At 45.9% G+C, this 17,939-nt stretch overlaps 1 protein-coding gene across 1 annotated transcript in view; it reads right to left on the reverse strand.

The window, feature by feature from the left end:
* T265_11800 (hypothetical protein) overlaps positions 1 to 17,939 on the reverse strand; it is a gene marked incomplete at both ends in the record, with an annotated part of 56,740 nt that overhangs the window by 15,191 nt on the left and 23,610 nt on the right. The window contains 14 exons of the mRNA XM_009178562.1: positions 1,739 to 1,855; positions 2,429 to 2,653; positions 5,442 to 5,746; positions 6,416 to 6,649; positions 6,729 to 7,047; positions 8,336 to 8,454; positions 9,826 to 10,033; positions 12,160 to 12,505; positions 12,693 to 12,827; positions 13,006 to 13,460; positions 13,607 to 14,029; positions 15,716 to 16,125; positions 17,062 to 17,224; positions 17,335 to 17,880. Coding sequence (XP_009176826.1) covers positions 1,739 to 1,855; positions 2,429 to 2,653; positions 5,442 to 5,746; positions 6,416 to 6,649; positions 6,729 to 7,047; positions 8,336 to 8,454; positions 9,826 to 10,033; positions 12,160 to 12,505; positions 12,693 to 12,827; positions 13,006 to 13,460; positions 13,607 to 14,029; positions 15,716 to 16,125; positions 17,062 to 17,224; positions 17,335 to 17,880 — 4,005 coding nt within the window. The remainder of the gene's footprint in view (positions 1 to 1,738; positions 1,856 to 2,428; positions 2,654 to 5,441; positions 5,747 to 6,415; positions 6,650 to 6,728; positions 7,048 to 8,335; positions 8,455 to 9,825; positions 10,034 to 12,159; positions 12,506 to 12,692; positions 12,828 to 13,005; positions 13,461 to 13,606; positions 14,030 to 15,715; positions 16,126 to 17,061; positions 17,225 to 17,334; positions 17,881 to 17,939) is intronic.

Below are 17,939 nucleotides of genomic sequence, written 5' to 3' on the forward strand. Positions count from 1 at the left end.
CGATAGGCAGAGGTCGGGTTCGAATCACGGATCTTCCGGTCAGTAAATTCGCGCTCTTGGTCCATCTCGCCCCAACACGGTATAGACCTGCGTCTAACACTGCGAGGATCTAAATGTTTCCGAGGCGTTCGCCCACAGGCAGTGAATACGTTGACGACATCACCTTTTCTGGACGACATGCGAGCCACCTTGAAAAACCTAAACAATTCTGCCTGACGACCCCACATGCGCTTCACACCAGCAGACCATAAAGTGCCACTGCAGTGAGATCAAACCTCGATTCGATGCTGGTAGAGGTGGTGGACAGCTTCGTCTAATTGGACAGTTGCACAAGTTCTAAATAAAGACGAGCGCAGCGTTAATCAACCTCCGACATTGGTGGTAATGACATGGTAATAGTTTAACCGATCTACATGGACCGAAGTCGTGTCCACAGCGTACACGTCTTTGTACTATCATTGCGTTTCACCATCAGTGTCTCCATGGAATGGCGCATGTCTGATGAGAACAGCAGGTTAGTAATGTTGTGGTAAGCCAGAACGCGTTCAGCAAACGTAGTCACCTTCCATAGGTGATGCTGTTTGGGTGCTCGCACAGCAGAACACAATTATCTGCGTTGGACCTCTGAGGTGCAGAAATATCCGTTATCCCATAGAGTGATCACTATCCTTATCACTGACGCCCCAACAGTGTTGAGCAGTGATGTCTAGCCGCCATACAATTTTTTTAGGATAGTGGGACAACGCGGACTAGTATAGATTTGTCGGCATGCAATGCAGCGGTAATCAAGCTATGCAACATGCCTCCGAGTCTTATGTGCTCTAGTACTCAAGCCAAGTAGTCAGTCCAGAAAATTCCAATCAATTATGCCTCAAGAACCAAAACTGCGTATCGCGAGTAACACTGACGTACGAATATCCTAAACTGTCAGAGTTAGACAAGCATCAACATCTACCTTCCATAGATCAACAAAGTGACGATCTCGGATGGAACAGCACAGTATAGGACCAGCGCATGTTTTCGAACAACAGCACTTATTAACGAATATACACTCATTTGCAAACTAATTTGGTTTTTCGAGAGACTCACCCGAAACCCAGCTGAATCTCACGTTTGTGATGTTTTTAGGCAACTGAATGTGCTGCACCAGGCAGCCTCATGTTTCAGTCGCTACGATATTCGAGACATCGCGACACATGTATATCTTTGTAATGTAAGGCCTGATGCGGCGCATTCAGTTGCCTGAAAACATCACAAACGAGAGATTCAGCTGGGTTCCAGGTGAGTCTCTCGAAAAGCCAAATTACTTTGCTAGTTTTGTGCAATTTGGTTTCAAGTAGCACATAAGGTTGACGGAAAACCGGGGACTGCGCCTACCTGATGAGCCCCAAAAATGGACGAAACCGGTCGTGGGCTGTCGACGGATTTTCAGCAACCTTATGAGTAGCACATGACAAAAGCAGCACTTATTGTTCAGTGTCACTTGCAAACAAAGTATCTTGTAAGCGCCGTTGCTTGAGGTCGCTCCTTCTCATTGTAAGCGTCATGAGCTGTTCATAGGTTCTGGATCTCTTACTCCAGTTTATCAGCATAGTTTCCACCAATACATAACCAGAAACTGAGCTGCTACAATTTAATCCTGAAAACGTTCTTTGACGTAAGTTGGTTTAAACAAGCAAGGCGAGGCAGCACAGTGCAAATCCCGATGAGAGATGACAAAGTGCTGAGACAGACTTACCTGTGCCAGTCGTTTCTTTTCGGTGTCATATCCAGGTAATTCACGACGACCAGCAGACAAGATAAGCCACCGCAGATTCCGCACATTCCATCGGAAAAGACTGCTGGAACTCTGTCGCTGGAATTCGAATTGGAAGAAAAAAACGATTAAAGGGGCAATGCGACGTGGTCAGTAGACAGTAAATAATGAATCAACTATCATCCGAACCGATTCGCAGCCGCACATCAGGAGGTATTCCATCAACAAGCCAGAGAAGAGACTTTTCGGTGCCTTGCTGGATAATAGTATGTAACATTGGGTAGGATTTCTGGGACAAAATCAGAGCAGCTGGTTTGCTGGAAATAAAATCAATGACTATTCAGGGGCTGTGGACATCGCATAGATATCCAAGACGCGAAACCCATGTTCAGGCACTAAGTGCTCTGCCCTTAAGTAGCTCCGTTAAGTACAGTAGCATAGAGTAGTAGCTAATAGCCTTGCTGATTACCCACGAGTAGGGGGAGTAAGTTATGGTACTTACTAACCGAGAAGATCATTGAACATCACAGCGAAATTAACCGCTAGACCAAATTATTCATAAAAATGCCTCGAAGCACCGTAGAATCTAATCCAGTAGTTGAGCTATGAAGAAAATTTTTAACATTGTAACACTTGAATTTCACGACCGGAACCCTAGAACAATGAAACTACCTTTTTGTATTCATCCTTCCACTCGACCGGTGGCCAAACATAAGTGTTGACTGGTGGTAACGAAGCGGGGAGTAGCACTTCATCACCGGATTGGACAGACTGAATGTGCGTATTTCGGATCAATGAATAAGGCTGCGCTGTGGATACTGTGCCACGAGAAAGCAAGGCCCGCTGCTGCACGAGTTTCTTTCGCACATCAGCTATTCTTTTGTCTAAAGCTGCCAACTACAAGAAGAGAAAAGATTTCGCAGTGAGAGAGAACACATCAAAAATATACCGTGCAGACATCACACAGATGTCTGGTTCGTAGACATAATATAGCGCAGGACAATCAAACTGAGCCAAAACTTCGTTAGTGATGACACCCAAAAGGTATTCATTACTACACTAGCCATTTCCGGCTGCACCTTTGCTGTTGTATGGTCGAAAATACTGGCGACCAAAAATATCATCAAGGTGTGATCAGAATAGGATGATTTTCAATGCCAGTACCGCAGTTTAATCGACAGGAGCCAGACAGATATTGTGACCGCCCCTAAGACAGGACACAAAGTTGATCTGAGTCGTACTCTCGTGCAACGTATTCGGTATACTGAACCGTGAAAAAGTCTGAGATGCCTTTTTGATACCAACGTAGCCGGAGGTGTTTGATTAATTTTCCAATCTTCATTGATATTGTCTGAATGTCCCAGATTTTGACTTGATTATTTGATACAACAGTCCCTAATGAGCTCCCACCAAGAGAGGCCACTTCACAATCAGGACCACCTTACTCCGGTCCAGTGAGGTCCAGACTTTTGACACAAGTCTCAAATGAGAATACCCGAGAAACGACTCACATCCCAACAGATAAGATAGTCGTTCAGGTGTAACACCCTTTCCATGCCCTAGCTACCATGCCACTCGAAGGAAGCACGAGGTTGCCCAAGCCTAGATGGGGGGAAGTCCAGATGCAGAGGTCTGATTCGAACCACGGACTTTGTGGTCGGTAAGTTCGGGCCCAACCCACTGAGCTTCCAAACAAAGATCACGCAGCAAGACTGCCGTTTGGGGCACTCTATATTAAGACATCAAATCAGCGGGAGTAACCGCGTTCATACAAATTTGTTTAGAATGTGGTTAAGGTTTCCAAAATATGGTCGCACAAAAACAGACTCCGTTTTCCCTCCAAGAAAGTTATTGTCCCGAAGGGATTACAGTGGAATTCATGACCAGGTCGACATATCAAAGTCCACTTTTGATAATTCGCTAAGATACAGGAACCAGATAATGCACATAAGAACGAGAGGTCTAAAGTAACGTGAAAACTGCGATAAATCTAAGGACCAACACAGTCGTATTATTCACAGGGACATTTCCGAAATTTCCTGTGCACTCGAGGTTAGCTTGTCAGCTTGTCTCAGCTTGTCACCCCTTAACACGTAGTGTACGGCAGCATCACCCTTCCTATTTTATACATAAAACGCGAACGCTAAGACAAGGATCGCTAAGAAATATCTCACACACAATGATGAAGGGTATTATTGAGTAGTATCCCTGAAGGAGGTCCCACGAAAGAAATACCACTATTTCGAAATTTTCATAGTTTTGTTTTAAATAATGTATGAAGTCACAGTTTTCCTACGAATTTTCTGTTCTAGGGAGACTACTTGAAAGCATCGATTAGAATTAATCCCTTGTGAAAGACTGTCCATGTTTTAATCCAGGAAAACCACCAGCTGATCAGTACTCCGAACTTGCCACCCAATGCGTGTGGGTGGACAGAGCTCTTCGAAATGGTTTGTATCCGTAGTTGAGTAGTCTGGATGTGGTATCAGTGACATGAGGCAACTTTCGGCTACGTGAACCGTGGTAGTTTGTGCTGCTCATGGTATAGCGTGGACCTGAGTGGATCTTATGGTTTAGGGCAATACCATGTACTGGTTGCCATTCCTGATTGTTGGGGGAAGCGATGATTCTTAGATACGTCGTGTATGGTGCCCTAGGACAAGTCGGTCATGTCCGGACTATCTGAGTTCCCAAAAATCCTCTAAAGAATGCGTTAGTTACAAAGTCATATTTTGATCGAAAGTCCCTTTTGGGCGAAAGAATGGAGATCGAACGAGATTATTCCGGTTTCGGGATAGTATAATTACGAGATATTGTGCTCAAAGGAAGTTTATGTGGTGCAATACTCCAGAAAATAAGCCGGATTGATCAACAGTGTTGACCAGTGTCATCACAGACAAAAGCTAACTCAGCTAAAAGGGGTGATCTATGCACTCTTGGTGTAGCCGTGTGTTGGATGGCCTACTTCGGAGGCGTTTGCTTGATTGGCTGAATACGTTTCGCTTCAAGACGGTACAGAGACACCACAATATGGGAGGAAAGTGATAAAAAATAGAAGCTGGTAGTGAGGGCTACAGCTGCTGAAGGAACCAGATAGCACTATCGAGTTGAAGAGAGTTGAATATGAAACAGCAAGGGATATATGACCACTTCACACTCCTCGCTTCTAAAACAGACAACTACGTGGAAGATATAATATTCGACGAGGAAGTTAGCTCCACAGTTTACTGCGACGGAGTTGTGACCGAAAGAGTTAATCAACACAACAAAACGTTCGGAACGAAACTTAGGTTCATAGACCGTTAGTATTCACCATAAAAATTGAGTATATCCTCAAACCCGACTGACTAGATGTAGCTCACAGGGTTTCTGAAAAGTATTCGACAGCCCACGATCGGTTTCCCCTCCTTGGGGGCACAGCCCCCGAGTTTCCGCTAACCTTATATTTTATTGGAACCCAAATCGGACAAATTTCGACGAATACACTCATTTGCAAATCAATCTGGCTTTCACGGGAGGCACAACTGAAACGATAGATTCAGTTGCTATGCTACCAGTGAACATACGATAGACTCAAAACCCAACTAATTGCGTTCGTGTCTGACCACCTTTGGAGGCTGTATAAATCACGCATGTGTGAAGAGAGGTTTGTTCCTAAAAAGGAAAACAGATAATAGAACCATACCTCAGATCGGACGGATGCGGCTTGAGCTTCCGCTTCTCTCAAACGCTCAGTGGCGTCTGTAACAGCTTTGTTTAATGCAACCTGAGCTTCAGTTGGTGCGCGGGCTTGCAGAGAAACGAGCCTGTTGGGAGTGGACGAGCAGGCGCTCTGTTGTGGCAAGACAAGTCGTGGTCTAAGAAGAACCGCGGCGGAGCGCGACTCATCGTTGGCATGTGCCGTTTTCGCCATTGAACGACGACTTTGCTGAAGTGTGGATGTATCCGCGGGCGGCTGCGACTGCACAACAGGAGCAGGTGCTGGATCGCCTGAGAATAGAAGACAACGGGGATGAGAATGACGCTTACTAAGAAGAAAAGGAACAGGTTTGAGATTCAATGCATTGCAAGGCAATCGCCGTGAAGAACGGATCGGTTGTTGAAGCATAAGAGATGTGGGCGCAATACTCTCAACAAATGTGTTTAAATCTACAAGACAATACCAACCCTGAGTTTGCTCGCGTCCTGCCGTAAGCAACTCGAAAAGCAGACATTTCCTACCTTGCATATTAATTGCCAACTCTCATCACAGTCTTTTGGTAAAGATAATTTGCACTGATCTACAAACCTACAAAACACAGATCTTCCCAAACATATACCCAACGCTACAATACATCGCCCAAATATAATTTGACAACTTTAGGATCCGAGTTCGAGACGAGCGTGTTACCACCATTGCACCAGTGCATGCTGGAGCAGGTCCTAACAATGAACGATATGAGTGAAACTCTTCGCAGATTGTAGACTAGTTATTGTTTTCCAGCTGATTTGCGGGTATATAAATGAAACACATGCCACCAGACGATCGGACAACCTCTCCCATATATAATTCCTTAGGAATCCAATAAACGAAGTGGGATGTTCCGGTGTGAATACCAAAAACTAAATACATGACGAAGTCGAGAATTTTTCTGGGGGAAACCAACTGAAAGAACTAACCACAAACAATTTTGCGCGCGGTGCTAGCGGCCACCACGCTTGCTATTGACTGCGACTGAGGAATTGTGAAGTACTTGACTTCATTAGGGAGTAATTGACCAGGGGTGGATACAGTGGCCAAGGTCCGTCGGAGGATGGCTGGCTGAGAACGTGCTACATTGGAGAGGGGTGCAGACAGGTTGGTAGTCACAATGGTCCCCGTGGAGTCGATAGCCTCGGCGGACGTTGGGATGGCTGTAAAATGATAAACCAGAATTTAACAAAAGCTAACAGACAGGTACCATTGGACAAGGAAGACAGAAAGAATCCCTACCGGAAACAGGGGTGGTTGTTAGGACAACAGGAGCCGAGCCGGAAGTGGACGTGGGGGCAGCAGATAGGATAACACGGATCGGAGTCGAGCCTGACAACGTCACTGGAACGTTCAATCGATTACCGGTGATGTTTGACGGGACGAGGTTTTGCAGAGTTCGGATAACCTTGCCATCTGCTATACGTATAGGACCTGCGGCAATCAGTGACGTTGCACCCGAAGGCAATCGAAAGTTCTGAGGAAGAACTATAGGGCCCTGAATCGCTGGTGTGGGGCTGACGGCAGCTGTGGATTTAGGCGATTGGTTGAGACCAACAAGCTGTAAAGAAAGCAAGATGATTGATACAAATACACTGAACAGAACCGTGGGCTACGTTGACCTAGTGATGCGTTTCTATTAGTGTCTTCACTGAGAATATATACAACGAAAGTCCCACTTCAATGCACTGCTCCTCGGAGGAAACACTGTCAGAGGAGGCGATTTGCGGGGCACACTTTCCTTAACTGCAACACCTCCCCGTTCGAGAAAAGAAATACCGTGGAAGACTCTACTTCTTGTTCACCGAATGGTCCCTTTGCTCCTCGAGTGGATAGCACTGCACTGAAAATGCCGTGTTCGGTTGCTCAACAGGAGCTTCGTTCCGAAAATGTGTCCAACACTAAAAGCTATGGTGGCTTGGTTGTGTAGTTCGCATGCTTAGCTGTCGTGCGCGAAGGTATGCTATTTTCCGTATCCAATTCAATGGTTCAAGTAGAGCGCTATCTTGAAAGCGACCACGGCTTTTCAGATGGGGCCCGCGTGATCCTTCCTCTGCTTGGCTGGAGATGCCACAAGATGCCAATAGCGCGCTTGATGTTAGCTTCTACCCATATTGTCTGAAACAACGAATCGCCCCAGAATGTTTGTAATAGGCTAGAACTAGGTCCTTTTTATTTCACATGTTACCCCCCTTCGCAGTGAGACTCTCGAACAACGAAGACACCATTGATGAACTCAACACTTCCTGACTGAGCCCTGGGTAAGCGTTATTCGTTGGGGTAATTCATGTCGCAATGCTGACCGAAGGCGACAAAGTGAAAAATGGGGCGGAACCACGCACAGTCGATCGATGTCGCAATAATTACCACTGTTTTGCTGACGGTACAAGAATACTGCTTCAGAATAAACAGGCCAGTTTGATAGTAGAACGATATGGTAAAAAAACTACCAGAACAAGATGGCCCAGGTTCAGGGTGCTGTGTCAACCTGTAATCAACACTGGCATTCAAGTGTAGTGGGATCTGGAGCATTCGCCCCACGTGAAACAGATTTTCATCCCACTCTGATGGAACCTGTCTGAAATACATGAATAGAAATAGACTCTCACCACCGCATTTCACACACGGATCAACCTCCAACAAACCCCACGAACGTGAGTCCCAGTAAGCTTTCCACGAGAAAAAGAGCACTGTGTAAATAAAGCACCGGTTCTCTACGAGAAAAGCAGTCCCGACCGAATCAAAGAATCGGCCGATTTGGCCCTGGTTCTGAAACGTCCGCAACCTGAGTTTTGTGCGGATGGAGGCGAAGGCAAACTGTTTTCGGATGCACGTATCAACTTCCTCACCTGTGTGATCGGGACAGTGCTGTTGGAAATTGTGATGGAAAGAGACAATGGATCCAGTGTTGTTGGCGCATGGTCTCCAGATTGAAGGGTTTTTTGACAAACCTGAGATTGCGCATAATCTGGGCGAGGAGATAAAAGAGACGACGTAAGAGTTACATGACACCATTAGTAATCGAACAACATCGATTAGGAGAATCTTACGCTTTCAAAGGTCGTAAATGGGCAAGCAAACTGAGATGCAAAACAGTTGAGGGGAAGCCAGTTACAAAAAATCAGACCGATTGGTGGGTTCTTCACCAACGCTTCCAAAGTTGTTCCTCAACCTTTTGGTGCATTTTATTTTGTTTAAGCTGACAAAACGCTGACTCACCTGTCGTTTAGCGGTCACACCAATAAGTAGTGGGCGATCTTGTTCCTAGTGTGCAAGCTCGAGATAGCTCAGTGACTTGGGTGCGGCTGAACGCAAGGTCCGTGGTTCGAACCCAACCTCAGCATATCGATTGCTCCTACCTGAGCCTGTCTAGGCTTAGGTAGCCTGACAGTATCTCAGTATTCGTGCTTCCTTCGGGTTGCATGGCATCCGGGCACCAAAAGGGTGTTACAACTGAACGATTGTTATTAATAATCCATAATATGCAATCAGGATAGGTTACGCTGAAGCTAATCGTTCGGGCACAAATGAATAGCAGCCATCACGTGAGCGACATAACTGAGATAGATTTATGATTTAGTTGAAAGTAATATGGGTTGTTTGTCGCGTTTATTGTCGTTTTGGTCCGCTTCATCACACGTTCACGGCGGTTGCAACGGTGTTCCAAATTCCAAGGGTATATTAGACGGATATGTGTTCAGAGCCGAATGAACTAGTCATCGGAATACCTGCGCATTAGGGTGTCCTATGAACTGGCGAAAAGTATTTAAGGCACCACATTAACCTAGGACGTATCCTTCCACCTCCACAGTGCCTAGTCGCACTGACAGAGTAGGGAAGCCCGGGTATTTTGTTTTACTCGAAAGAAATATTTGGTCGGGTAGCAAGCAATGTTGAAACATCTACCAAACGCATTTTGGTGTTTCGTTCCGATGACACGTTAAGGACAAGTCAGAGTGCCCAAATCTTATAGAAAGCGTTATACACGACGTCCGACTGGTATTCAACACATTGTGCAGCCCCCGTGGATATATGCAGGAAGCGCCAGATTGAGAAAAACCAGTCCGAACAATGAAGCGGCGAGAATAATAGTTCCACAACGAGCGATGGACAATTACAAGACAGCATAGCTCTAACTCAGAAGCAGGAGGGGGCACCAGAACATTTACTGCCACGTTTAAATTTGGTGAAACCATCACTACAACAATAAAGTGGGTGATAAGTTTCGAAGTCGAAGCTGATCAGACTGCGTTTTCTGGAGGTACTTGAACCAGAGGGTGGATATCAATAACGCACGTCGATTGAAGAAAATGGTTGGCAGGATATAATCAAAACGTACCCTCAGTGGCATCAACACTTGTTACGATCATTGTCGGGTCGCCGTTCACAGGCAGTCTTACATTGGTCACCTGTTTCGAGACTGCCACATCACCAGCTCGAACAACGCGCAAAATACGATGGCCAGGAAGGTCCGGACTCGAGATGACTTGGAAAGTTTGTTTATGTGTAGAACTTGTACCAGCTGGAACGGTTGAATCAGCTGGTACCTGTCAAAGAGCAGCCAACATGAAAGCATGAGGTTAGAAAAACAGATAAAAATGACGTTCCAAATAAACTGACCAGTAAGTTTTCTAATGAACAAATAAGTGAAAGCACCATGAGAAAAGGTGAGCAGCTTTGGGATATGAGGTTAAACAAGCGAAAGGGCTTAGAGATCAAACGGATCGCAACACTTGCCCAGAATCATGCCAACAGGGAATTATGTTCTTATTAGCGAGACAAACCGTAGACCGTCGAGGTTTTCAGCAACCGCACAAGTAGTGTGGTTAGTCAAGAAACTTTACCCCAGTTACTACAATTTCAAGACACAGCTTGTTGGGTACGATTATGTAAACTAACCATTCGCCTAAAACGCCACAGAAATGTTACTCCTATTTCTAAGGGTGAGCTGAACGTCGGCAGTAAACTGCTGATGAGGTTAAACAAGCGAAAGGGCTTAGAGCTGAACGTCGGCAGTAAACTGCTCTACGGACGGATCAACCTTTTCCATCAATGCCGTATGACATCAAGAAACACAAAGGTAGGAGCGGGTTTCTGCTAAAAGCCCTCGTTAAACCCATTCATGCTATGTGATCATATAGTGTATACATGACGTCCTCAGAAAGTAGATAAATATAGGACTGAGGCGCCAACGGACGTGACGCACGGCAACGAGGCACCAGTGTCAACAATGATGTTGCTGTGTTTGATGATATGATGATGGCGTAATATGTGGGGAGTTCCGCGCATGTTAAAATATTAAGATGAACTAAATATCCAGGATAATGAACGCTTCAGTAACCAAGAAAACACATCAATCGTCAGGACAGATAGTTCGATCACTCAGCACTCATCGGCCCGTCTCAGCAATGTGGCGAGCTAGGGTTTCTACATATCCATGTTCGATTCGCGACCACCATATTACAAAAGAAGCCGTGTTTTTCACCCCAACCCCTTGTTAGGGAAAGTTCGTGGAGGAGAAATGACGACACAACATTGCGAAGTGAAAGCCGTTACTGTCAAGTTGAACGCTGCTGGATCCTCGCGTGTTACTAAATGGGATGCACCTGATTCTCCCTCCGCTACATGCCAGTTACTCAAGTCAAGTGGCGAGCTTGCTGCCACTACAGGGTCGAAATGTCTAACCAACTCCTGCTAACCGTCGTATGTTGGGCGAGGACGTGAGATTCGTCCGGGTGATGGTGTCCTGCTAAAGCACAATCCTAAACTATGTCCATTTCAACGGTTCAGGAAAGCTCAAGTAACCTTTTCCCCAGGAATACATAGAGGTTTGAAGTGAGTTCTCATCCACCCTTCGCCTTTTTCAGAGGCTTTTTATCCCCAAGGTTGTACGGCAGTTCCATTTCTGGTGCGTTGCTGTCCGTAAAAATGACCATTGCGAAGCATGCCAAGATGACGGGGCATAGAAAAGTGGATTCGAGCGACTCAGTGAAGCATCGTTTGGAACTAATTTACTGTCCCCAGGTGTCTGTAATTCAAAAACACTTTAAAGCATGATCTCAGCAGAGCGAAAGTCGGCTATCAGTTCGAATCCTGTGTGGATGTGTAAACTACCCTCAGGTACATACTTGTGATTGGCCGCCTGTATTCATTTCTTGAAGATTTTAAATGCGAAGCTGCGTAATACAAGCGAACGTGAGGCAACGGCATTCAATATTGGTGTGGTTGTCGATGATACCGTTGGTGATTCTTTTAACCTGAGACCACTACTGAGGCTGAATGACCTACTAAAGAATGTAACTGAGGAGAATAAGCATATCAGTGGGGGTGTGTAAGTTGTTCCAATAGCCTCAACTGTATCTCTTTTTGTCGTCTGTGTTCAAAAATAATACAAGGCGTTGTGCTTGTGTTCCCGGCGTGAAAGAAGCAGTAATCCCTTCGATGGCTAGGACAGTGGACTTAGCTGATTTACACGTCAAATGATTATGGCCCTAAATCCTATCCCTAGTGAAACAAACCAATTGCTAATGAACACAAACAAGGCGAATCGGGACCACGCGGATGCGAATATTCAACAGCGTTAGGATTGAAGAAGTGCTGGAACAAAGAACAGATTGGCGCAACCACTGAATTTGGCAACAATGGTAGGGGACTTCTAAAATACTCAACTTACAACAGACTCCGATGATTCCAACTGGTTCACTTGTTCGACCTCAGCATTCCCGGCCTGTTCTATCGGGTCTGTAGAGGCGGCTGTACCAGTGGGAATGACAACTATCCCGGGTTCGTTTCCTGCATCACTGGATTCCTCATCACCTGCTCCGTCAAACTGAGGAATTGTACGACGTGGAGGTCGCGAGCGGCCTGTGTCACCAAATTCATCTGCACTCTCTGTCCCACCCCCGTTGTCTTCGCCCTCTTCTTCATTTTCCTCGTCATCATCATCATCAAAGTCAACCACGAAGTCAGGGTCACGGCGAACTGCCTTTTGTTTTCGTGAGCTCCGGCGCAGTTGCTGACTAGTGTTCACAGTAGCAATGTTAGTAAGGATGAAGAGAAAGCGGAATAAATTATCATAGTACTGATAAGTGAGGTGTGAATCTAGCTTGTATGAAACTTCATTTGTCTACTAGTCTACAATGAAGTTACATTTGAGCTTAAACAAAACAAAGGCAGTCAACAAGCACAAATGGCATGGATTCGTACCCTATCGAGCCACCACCGTCATCATCTCCAGAGCGCACTTGTGCAGGCTTGCTTGGAGGGCGTTTGGGCTGGAGGTCATTTGTTCTCTGATACAAGGCAGTGCAATGCTGCTTGTCAATTCTTGGAGCAATGACTCTGAGAAGGAGAAAAATAACAAAACAGATCATATTGAGCATCTAAGCTTGCAGACGAAGTCTAGGATACAGTTCGAAGTATGCTGCGACGGGTTAGACATATGAGCAAAACAAATAGAGCGTGCGTGGTGAGTGCTGGAATGACAGGGATAAGTATCATTCCAACAGAGAGGACATACCGGAATCGAGGCCCATTTCCGAAGTCAAGGACAGAATGTTGAATGAGGGGTTTGGTCATTGGCTGTAAATTGGTGCCTGTTTGGTTCTGAGCAGATACGACTGGTCCAGCGCTGCTGACTGGCCCTTTGGATACAAATGACGGAATACTTTTGGCGCTATCAGTCTTCTCTTTAATAGCACGGGCTTTGGCAGTTCGCGCTTCCTGTATTTCGGCACTCAAAGAGGAGAGTCGTTCCGTAAGCTCTGCTCGCTGCTTTTCCAAATCTATCATTTCCGTTTCGAGTAAGTGAATAGAAGCCTCCGCTTCTTGGGCGGCGTGCTTATCAGTATCCGCAGCAAATTGGCGGCGGGCAAGAAGTCGATCGAGACGGTATCGCAGGCGACGGGAACGTAACGATGGGCTGATGGGTGGTCGCACAACAACAGGGGGAAAATGAATACGTTCTTGTAGGCACTGAAATGAAAAAAAAACAGATGTAGTTAGACGCTCATTGTTCAAAGTAGATTTGAACCACAAAATATCAAAGTTGAGTCTGTGTAGCACCCATACGTTTATGAAATTGATGAACTTGGGTAGTAGTAGTAGTACCACGCACTCACATAAGACACGTTTAGAACCGGGGATGTAACACAGTTCGTCCGATTTAATGAGTCCGGGCTTCGTTCGTCAGTATGAGCATCGGCGTCCACGTGTGTTTTACTGTCTTGATGTTCAGTCTTAACTGATGGAGAAGTGTCACCTGTTACTGCAATTTCTGCACTCTTGGCGACTGGTTTCTCAACTGGCCCTTCCAAGGGGTCAGCTGGCTCCGATCTTGTCTCTCTAGGTGTACCATCGGGCTTCGTGAGTGAGTCGGGGGAGAGACGTTGTGCTAATGCTTCTGCTTGAATACGAGAAAGTTCCTCAACAGGAATAACGTACGAAGTCCTTCGAGGATTCAAATATAATGGGATACCTGTAATCGGATGCAGAACGTGACCACGACATTCGCTGGGTTTCGGAGGCTTGATGGGAACTTCACCCTGAAATTCACAGAAAACGAAGGGTTGTGTGAGAGCATCTGTGCAGAAACCCAAAACATGCATACAATGCTTCCCCTAAAGACCGGTCAAAAACACACTCATCGAGAGCGCACTCTTTCGAGCTCACTGGTTATAGCGCGAATTTACTGAGTAGAAGGTGAGCGGTGCGAACGCGACCTCTGCTTCTCGACTTCCCTGTCTGAGCTCGGGCAACCTGGCAGTATCTCATCCCTTGTGCTTACTTCTGGTAGAATGGCAGTTAAACACCAAGAGGATGTTACAGCTGAACACTTTCGAGGGGTTATATGCCTTTAACCCATACGGATGAAAGGAAGAAACACACATAGAAGCAGTAATTTGTGGTTTCACTCGGACATAAGCCGCATTATTCTTTGGAGTTGGAAGAACTTATCCAAATAAATCTTGTGAAATTTAAGCAAAATCTGGTCCTTTACGCACTAACTTCCCCTGCCTTTTCGTGGACCATGAAACCAAGGAGGGACATTTTTTCAACAGTTTTTCCCCGCGAAACTGGTCGAAGATTTCTGATATCAGCGTCAGTATATCTACCGTGTCCTTAGTTAAGTTACACCCGATCCAAGAAATCACCGAGTTCAATTGTTACTATCAAAACGTCGCTCAGCTGGTTTTCTGTGATGTCAAAGTTGTGTTATAGGGTCTATTTTGACGCGTTCATTATCAGATTGTCTTCTTATTAGGAAAACGACTTCAGTTCTATTGAACCAAGGTGCTTACAAGACCCGTGTCAAAAGTGAACCCAAACTTGTTACCTGATACCCCATGAGTCAGCGAATAAGCTGGTCAATTACCTCAAAAACACGTGCTTAAAAGACTACAAGACCACCATCCATCTCGTTTAGCGCTCCTTCATCAACATCAACATCGTCATCTTCATCATCATCATCAGCTGTAAGAACTTCGTACTTGTCGTACAGTGGTTGTAGCTGTCAAAATTTCGTCCAAAGATACCGATTTGATCGATTCTATCACCGACCGCTGTAGAGAGCCCATACCACATGAGAGAAATCCCGTCTCCAAGAGACCAGTTTCCAAAACTCGAGGAACCAGCAATTTGCTACCTTTACGACGAGATATGTCACACACATAAATAGGAGGCCAATACGCACAAACCGAATGCCTGTACCAGCTAAGCTATCTCTTAAATCACTCGACAGTCACCACCAAATTTGCGTCAGAGTTCTACACGCTGCAACGGTTCTTTCCAACTGAGGTTCACATTGTATCAATAATCATCGGATATTTCCTTGGGGGAAAATTATATGGCATTGAGCTCAGTTTGCTCAACGGCTGATGACACTTGATGCCTTTAAAAGACAGCAAAGAGTCATCAAGTGCGTTTCTATCAGGCCCTGATTCAATCCGGTTAACTTAAGCCATTAATCCCTTGGGGGATCAAAGCCAGATCATATGTGGGGAAAATGGGTTGATTGAGAGATGAGTACGTATCACACTTATTCACTTCGCTCCGAACCACACTCATACGTGAACGGAAATACACTATACATCCTTGCTCTCTCCGCTAGTCCTATCGGAATGATTTTTTGACTGGGAGTGGTACCGATAAGAGTTTACGAAACCTGAACTGCTAATCAGTTGTTAACCACACAGGTACAACAAATTGACAGTTGCAGAACAACTATTTACCTGTAGATATTCTGGACAGACACCCCAACCGATCCCATGTTGCAGACCGCGCTTAACAGTCGGACGGGATGTACCGAATTGCAACGAATCTGTTGTACCCTCGCGAACGACCTGATTAAGTCGCGGATAGGCAGTAGCCACGAGATGAACTTCTTCCGCAGGTGCCCGACGCGTTGAGCTCAGCCACATCCAACCATCACCGCCCAGCCGGCGATATTCCTCTCCACGATACTTCCACACTGAGTGACGTATAGGACCAGGGTTACGAGTTCTAATGAGGTTCGCTGGTACATTTGCTGCTGCTGTAGATCCAGCATGATTTGCGCTGCTCGTTCCAGAGCGATCAATCTGTCGGATACGCCGGTCTTCTTCACGCTGTGCCATCGTGGTTCGTTCGTATGCGATATGGCCTGATTGAGTTGGAGAAAGGGAAATGCATCGTAAAGGTAAAACTGTTCAGAGGCAAAAATGTGATTTGGCCTAATAACATTCGCAGTCGACTGATGTCAAACAGTTTTTAATGTCCAAGGGAGGATGATACCTCAAACCACGAAACTCTCCGTATGACGCACAGGTTGTCGTCCGGAGTCTAGAAGTCACCAAGATGATACACTAAAAAATGCATGTTACTGAAAAATAAAACAGCCTATTTATGCAATGTGATATTGTAGACAGGAACTACTGTCGCCCACCACAAACGAATGTTCAATCTATCGCATAAAATGCTCTGTTGCTCAACCACATTCAGCTGTAACACCCATTTTTTGCGGCGACGCCATGTGAAGGAAGCAAGAGGGCTGAGATACTCTCAGTTTGTCTAGGCTTAGACAGGAGCAGTCGAGATGCAGAGGTTGGGTTCCAACCATAGAATCTTTAGTCAGCAAGTTCACGCCTTAACGATTGAGCTAACTTGAACTCAACTGCAATCGGCCTAGCTTAACAAGAGGTAAACCATAACAGAGTTTCACCGGAACAGACACTCTTCGAATCGACACCCGTCCTGAATCTGTGGAATGCATATTAGTACAGTAGATTCTTTGCCAGGATTTCGAGTGAGTGCGAACCGGACTTTGTAGTGGGATTTTCGTGATAGATTATTTCTCTATTATGGATCTCTGTCAGAATCTCCCTGCAGTGAAAAATAGTTCAGTTTTACAGAAGCTCCCCCTTGGAGAGGCTATCCGTCAAAGGAGACCATTTTTGGCTGGTCTCCTAAAGCACATTTCCCTCCGGAACTGGATGGTCCATTTAGGTGTGAGAAGGCGCCGGTAACCAAGACTGACAGTAAACTAAATTCGGCCTTATTAGAAATCAGCCTAGATAATACGTCACATCGTGAAGCTCACCTATTGCATTGGACCACACTCGTTGATAGCACACAGGACGGACTGATGCTTCGAACTGTGCCAGCGCATCCGCCAGTTGAATCGGATTAGACGCGCGCAAAACGGTTTCTATCCATTGGTTGCGAAAACAGCGCCAAGCGGGAGTGTAGAAGCAGGTCGGTAGCTTACGGATACCAAAATAAAAAAAAGGAAGAAAGCAAAAGGCGGAGCATGAAAGCCTTATCACAACTGAACGGAATGGAATGGGTGTGGCACACCAGAATTCCAGCTTACCTGAGCTTCAAAGTAGCACATGGTCAAGCGTAGCACATCAAACAAACGAGGCACAGTGGCAAACCACCCAGGTGAGAAGAAATCCTCCGCCAATTTGCATGGGACTTTCAGGAACTCCAGTGCTTCGGATAGTTGATAAGCAACTGCCGGTGGTTCCATATAACGCCACATATCCAACGCCAGGTCAGTCATGCTGAATTTGTTGCCCAGGAGACGACGACGCTCCTTTTCTTCCATAAACTGTTGTCGCGTGAGTATTATGTTAACAGAAGGGCCGGAATCCGTGTCAGTCTCGTCCGCATCAGTTGGGTGTTTTTTATCCAGAGATTCCGGAAGCTTATCTTTAGAACCGTTGGTTTCACTACCGGACCACACACCAGTCGTATAGGCGTTGGTCCAAGACCGCCAAGTCCCCTCATCGGACAGCCGATAGGCAACCAGCTTCGCACCCTTGGTCTGCGCGACGCCTGGGGGAAGACACGATGTGAGAGATAATTCCAGATGTTCGTTCTCAGTAAGGACAGTAGCAGGCGTCGGTTCAGTACTCTAAAGAGAAACAGGGTCAGTAAATGTGCGCACGAGATTCAAAGTTGAGGGGGGGGAAT

This window comes from Opisthorchis viverrini (assembly GCF_000715545.1).
Source record: "Opisthorchis viverrini unplaced genomic scaffold opera_v5_593, whole genome shotgun sequence".
NCBI lineage: Eukaryota > Metazoa > Platyhelminthes > Trematoda > Opisthorchiida > Opisthorchiidae > Opisthorchis > Opisthorchis viverrini.